Source organism: Penaeus vannamei, chromosome 31, assembly GCF_042767895.1.
Source record: "Penaeus vannamei isolate JL-2024 chromosome 31, ASM4276789v1, whole genome shotgun sequence".
NCBI classification, from domain to species: domain Eukaryota; kingdom Metazoa; phylum Arthropoda; class Malacostraca; order Decapoda; family Penaeidae; genus Penaeus; species Penaeus vannamei.
The window spans coordinates 28,862,674-28,868,762 of NC_091579.1; the positions used below are offsets into that span (position 1 = coordinate 28,862,674).

General features: G+C 40.0%; 1 protein-coding gene across 1 annotated transcript; it reads left to right on the forward strand.

Annotated features, from left to right (window-relative positions):
* Positions 1–478: 478 nt before the first annotated feature.
* Positions 479–3,043, forward strand: LOC113823751 (anionic trypsin). Its single transcript, XM_027376439.2, has 7 exons — positions 479–617; positions 815–889; positions 1,183–1,322; positions 1,436–1,527; positions 1,811–1,923; positions 2,224–2,396; positions 2,629–3,043. The coding sequence occupies exons 1-7, from the start codon at positions 593–595 to the stop codon at positions 2,806–2,808; spliced, it is 798 nt and encodes a 265-aa protein (XP_027232240.2). The 5' UTR covers positions 479–592; the 3' UTR covers positions 2,809–3,043.
* The last annotated feature ends 3,046 nt before the right edge of the window (positions 3,044–6,089 follow it).

A 6,089-nucleotide genomic window follows, 5' to 3' on the forward strand; every position in this document is an offset into this window, starting at 1 on the left:
ATAATAAATATAAAAATGAAAATATCAATGATAATAATAATAATAATAATAATGATTACAATGATAATAACAACAACCCTCTTCCCCGCCAGCATCAACATCATCATCACCATTATCACCACCACCACCACCACCACCATCATCGCCATTCATCAGCGCTGCAACAGTAATGATACCGATAAAACTGAATGTGATTACATCTGATACGATGAACTACCGCGCAGTTTGCTAAACCTGCTAGTGAAAAAAAACTAGTTTTGGTGTGGCGGATACGATACATCAAAAAACACATTATTTAATTTACTTCGCTATCCCAACTGCACCGGATACAGGAGTTCCGGTATTCAGTAAGGGAATATCCGCCAGCTTATCACGTAGCTTCGAAATACGTAGATTCAATCAGGGTAAAAATCATGTAATGTGAATGATATCTTGGACACTCGAGTGGGAGCCTGGTATGGACAATTTCCCACGTTAAAAACCGGGGAAATGAGAGAAAATGATAAGAATCCGTCCGGTTCCACGGGTGCTTTAAGTGCCCCGTCTTGATATAAGGACGACTGCGGGACACACATTCAGTAAGGAAAGTAATATGAAGTTCACAATCGCGTTCCTGTGTAAGTTAACTTTTTTTTTTCTATTTCAAGCTTTCAAAACTTCCCAGCGTGTGGTAACCTCAAAAATCTTGATTTTTTAGTGTACAGTCTCATGTGGATTTTGATTTATACTACGAGATTCATAAGAATGTATAACTTACCTCAATTTTACAACTATATTTTTCTAACTCCAGGTACTTTTACATACCTTTCCCCAGGTCTCTTCGGCTGCGTTCTTGCTGAGCGTGCAAGACAAGACACCAAGATTGCCGGAGGTCACGTTGCATTTCCAGGTATGTACTACTTATATTCTGACGAATGAAACAAAAAGCCACTCGGTTTTAGTTGCTCTGATTCTGCTCCTCTTCGATCAACCATAGGGGTAAGAGAGTTGACTTTGGTTACCTCTCTCTCTCTTCTTTTTCTCTTTCTACCTCTTATCTCTTTTTCTTCTCTCTCTCTCTCTCGCCTTCCCCTCTCTTCTCGTAGAGAGGAAGAGAGGAAAGCGAAAGAAAGATGCAGAGAGAAAGAGGAAAAATCGAAAAGCTCTCTTGGTTCGCATGTCACGTTCTGTTTCTTTTTACAGGAGAAATCCCGTGGTTGGTGAGCATCGAAGCCACCAACTTCCAGGAGAGTTGGCCCTTATGCGGAGGCACCCTCGTCAGCACGGAATGGGTCCTGACTGCCGCACACTGCCTGGACTCTGAAAAGCCCGAATGGCTCTGGGTACGTGTTACGCCATGCTTCGAGTGCATTGGTACAGGGAAACTGTTTAGTTGCCATTGGATTAGATGTTTCCACGCGCATTTCCAAATAGCTTGATTTTTTTTTTTATTCAGGTGGTATCAGGTGAGGCCGATCGAAATCTCAACGAAGGCTCTGAACAGTATCTGTACGTGGATTATTTCATACAGCATCCCGACTACATCTAGTAAGTTTCTTCGCAGTAGTGAAGTAACGTTGCATGTTCAATAGACCTGATTATTTTTCTATGGCAGTTTGATTGCATATGCATTTACCAGACGATGATAACTGATACTTTAACCCCCAGAGAATATCTCTCTTATCTGTAAGTTAATATATATATGCCAATAATCTAAAGCTAGCATCATAACTACACAGAAGTAAAGTTAAAAGAGAAGTAAAAAATTCATTCGTCCAGTCACGAAAAAACATAAATGAACTTCCATTTGCAATCCGTGTTTGGTCTCTAGTTGGCTGAATCCTTACCAAAACGACGTGGCCCTCATCCACCTCTCGACCCCTGCAGTCCTCGACTTGTACACAAGCCTGCCTCCCTTGCCATCGAGTCCTGCGCCTCTGACGGGTGGGTCAGACATCTGGTACACAGACATTTGATGGCGATTTTTCTTTCTTTTTATTGTTTGAAAATATTTTGTATTATTACATTTACTGATCTGCTTTTTCTGTTTATTTTGCAAATTATATTATTCTAAGAAGCGCAATCATTTTCTCAATGATCTCTTAATTTCACAAGAGACATTCTAGCAGCACAAAATAAACATTCCATTATAAAAAAAAAAAAAAAAAAAAAAAAAAAAAAAAAAACACCATTAACTAAGTAATACTTCATTTCGAAAATTATATGTGGCTGCATTCTGCGAAGGTCCATGCTGGGAGGCAGGCTGGGGCGCTACATCCGAAGGTGCGCCAGGCTCTGACAAGTTAATGTGGACGGAAGTTGCCCTACTATCCTCGACTCAGTGCGAAGCAGCATACAACGCAGCCCATGATCCAAATGCCTTATGTGCCGGGGCCAGTGGGGCCGGTGCTTGCGTGGTGAGTATAAATATCCCGTACATATACGAAGCCGTGGCTCATGTTCCAGATATCAAATGCTAATACGAAGCCGCGGCTTATGTTACAGATATCAAATGCTATTTTCCTGTGGTTTGTATATATTCAGATGATGTTTGCGTGTGCCCGTGCAAATTAAATAAATCAAATAGGTATACAGAAGTAATACATATACACTAAAACTACGAATAACTTCCCCCTGTTTCCCTTCTAGGGGGACAACGGCGGCGGACTAGCGTGCGTGGACGGCGACGGTTATGTTGTATTAGGTGGCATTATGTCCTGGCGAGAGGGATGCGCTCTGCCAGGGAAACCAGCCGTGTATATGGATATCTATAGGTACATGGATTGGATCATTGCTACGATCCAGTCTTCAGAAAAAATAAAAGAATGATTTATACCTGTCGAAAATGTTTCTCTATGATGGTGCATCCTCGAGCAGAAATCAAAATATTCAACCCTGTCCTCTCAGTTTCTAGCATTTTCTCTTCTACGAAGTTATACATTTGAAGATCAAGTTTATCTGGGAATATGTTACCCTTTAAAAAAATACAATACCCATTTACATATAACGTAGACAAGTGTCGATAACATAATGCAAACTGAAATAAACATGCAAGTACTATAAACCTTTTGTTTCATACACATTTCTGCGTATTACATATTGTATTATCTAGAAATGTAAGCTTCTGTATCATTAAATAATCATCTGTATACTTGGGATCGAAAATTATTTCAGTGGCTTGTGAACATTTCCTTAATAAATCACGCCTCAAAGCTCAACGTATATGCAACATAATACAGTATACACTACCTGCCCACTTTAATTATCAAATTCATCTAGAATATACAGTAATTGTTTTTTTCTTAAGTCATTGACAGTGCAAATTTCAATTCAATATTCAATATTCCTAAATATGTGACTGAATAACGAGTAAGCACTAGTTTTCCCAATTCGTATTTGTTTGATCGTTCTTTGTAATCGACATGACATATAAAAAGGTCTTTTATTATCGGAATGGTTAATGGTTACAAAGGAATAGATGTGCTACACATCAAAGGTCATACAGCACGATGGAAAGGCGTAGTAGTGAAAAAGGGTAAAGAAGGGGGTAAGTTGATGATTGAATGTGCTACACATCAAGTCGTATAGCAGTTCAGAATAGTATGGCATTGAAAAAGGGTAAAGAGGGGTGAGGGTAGATGGTGAATAAATGGTCTAAAGGGGGTTTACGGGCAGATCAGTTTCAGGAGAAATGTCAGAAGGAAGAAAATCCAGGGAAGGGGGTTGTTGCAACAAAGAGTAATGCGTATCCAGGGGAAAGCTGAAAGGATAAAGGGGAAGGAAGGGGGATAGTGCCGATGAAGTAGAGGGGAACGGGATGTATTGGGAGGGAGTGAGCGAAAGGGGTGTAGGGGGAACATGAATAAGAGGAAGGATGGCAGTTACGTGAATGTGGAGGGATTAGGATCAGAGGGGTTGGAAGATGGATGATGTGTAGGCAGATTATTCTGGGCCATGATTTGATGGTTCTGAATGTCTTCGAGAGTTTCTGAAGTGAATGTGGTTGGGGAGATCTGAGAAAAACAGGTTTTCTTATGAGGAGGAGAATAAGAGATTTTGAGGGGAGATAAAGAGGTAGGTGGAGGAGTGGGTGAGGTAAAAGATCGGGTGGAACATTTAGCGTCTACTGGGGTAAAGCTAAGAAGGAGAGGGGTAGGTGTCGGAGCAATAGTAGAGATTGGGGTGTCTGGATTTAGAACTGCAAAAGACTAATTGGGAGAGGAAGGGAGGTACAAGGGGAAACGTAAGATGGAGTAGATACAGATAAAGGGGAAAGAAATGGTCTATCCCTCACGGTCCCCTGCGGGGTAAGGGCTAGACAACTATGCAGGGGCATACCGTGCCCATGGCCCTAGGTCGCTCATGACTGACACAAAGCCAGCCTTTCATCCTTTCAACAGGGTTCTCACATCTTAGGAAGTAGATAGTAGGGGTTGGAGAAGAAACAGATACGGTAAGGAGAAGAAAAGACCATGTAAAATTAGTTGAGTCGAGGACTGAGGCCCAGGATGGGGGTGATCCCTGACATTGGGTCTCAGTCTCCATCTCTTAGGCCCCACCCCCAACCCCTAAGGCAACAACAGGCAAGAGATTGGGGCATTAATTTTATGAAGAGCTCTAATTTCTTTTCTATGCATTTTCTGCATTATGCACTAAGTCTGACCACACACCTAAAAAAGTAGAAACCAATATTTCTTTATTTGCTGTTGTTTATATATCTAACATTGATTTCCACTTCTTACATGTAGCCCAGGAGGTTGATTTATGACATGTTAATTACATTTAGGAGAAGGCTGTGCAAAATTAGATGAGGCGATGGCTAAGGTCCAAGGTTGGGATGATCCCCTACATTGGGCCTCAGTCTCCATCTCCTAAACCCCCGACAATGAGTAAGGGATGGGGGGGGGGGGGGGGGGTAGCTAGTAGTCTGCCCATCTTAGACGTCAATCATTGGACATGAACGCCAATCATTTAATGTTGTCTGTATATTTTTACCGATTATATGCTGCGATGTTGCACATTCTCCTTTCCTTTACTCCACTTGTTTTTTTTTTATGAATCAATAATAGACATAAGTGTTGCTGGATAAAAACATGGGAGTCAGTATGACATTCAATATAGAAAAATTAGGTTTTTCAACAGTATCAAAAAGGAATCAAGGATAAAAGGTTTTGTTTTTAGATCTTTAATCAAGCATCATCTCGTACAAAACCCATAAACATTTAATCAATAGCTGTAGTAACAACCACAATAATTAAAGTAACTGTTTTTCCAATCAATCCCAAGATAAATTAGTTGTAACAAATATATAATGATAACAACTTTTGTTATGATGTAAAAGTAAATTTGGTTGTATCTTTGAAAGATTCCTGGCAAAGTTTGGATTTAGATCTTCTGCACAATAGCAGTGAGATGTAGTGAAATGAACCTACATTTTCCCTACTGTTGTGATTCCTAAAATGGAAAAGCATTTTTCCATGATCTGTGCTGTTGCTTCACAAAGCAAAATGCGATTCATATTGATCTTGACAATATTTCCACTTTGGTCCTTTTCCACACAATAGCAGTTATCATAGAATTCTGTAAATACTGTGGACACCTGTAGGGAAGCAACACCAATTATTAGACATTACATAAAAGGTTTTTAAATGTCATTATAAAACAACAGATAATTCAGATAATCAATTAAGAGAAATAAAGTAAGAAACATTAACTTACCTCATAAAGGAATTCACAGAGTGGATGCAAGTAGAGGTCCTGAGTAATCTGGACAAGCACATCAGGTAACTTCAGAATGGTTCTTGCCAACTTCCACTCCTTCTCATGTTCTAAGGCTATCGCGCCCTTCTTGGCTTCAGCTTCAATTTCCTCTGGTTTCACTCCAGCTATGTAATACAAATTTAATTTAGCAATGGACCCGAAACTACCAGACTAAGACCTGTTCTACTGTCAACAGGAAATACCAAATCTAAAAGCAAACAAGCAAGCATGAAGTATTCCCTCAAAATACTCAAATCAAAAACAAAACGGCCCAAAAGCAATGTATAATACACGCTTTATACCAAGGAAACAGTGAATACCTGTACGAATGATGGAACGTATCCTGGTGA

What these genes read in the sequence shown, in the direction of transcription:
- LOC113823751 (XM_027376439.2), top strand. Translation starts at nt 593, where the DNA reads ATGAAGTTCACAATCGCGTTCCTGT. An exon ending in GTTCACAATCGCGTTCCTGT is followed by an intron (nt 618 to 814) that starts GTAAGTTAACTT and finishes ACCTTTCCCCAG; the next exon opens with GTCTCTTCGGCTGCGTTCTT. An exon ending in CAGCATCCCGACTACATCTA is followed by an intron (nt 1,528 to 1,810) that starts GTAAGTTTCTTC and finishes TTTGGTCTCTAG; the next exon opens with TTGGCTGAATCCTTACCAAA.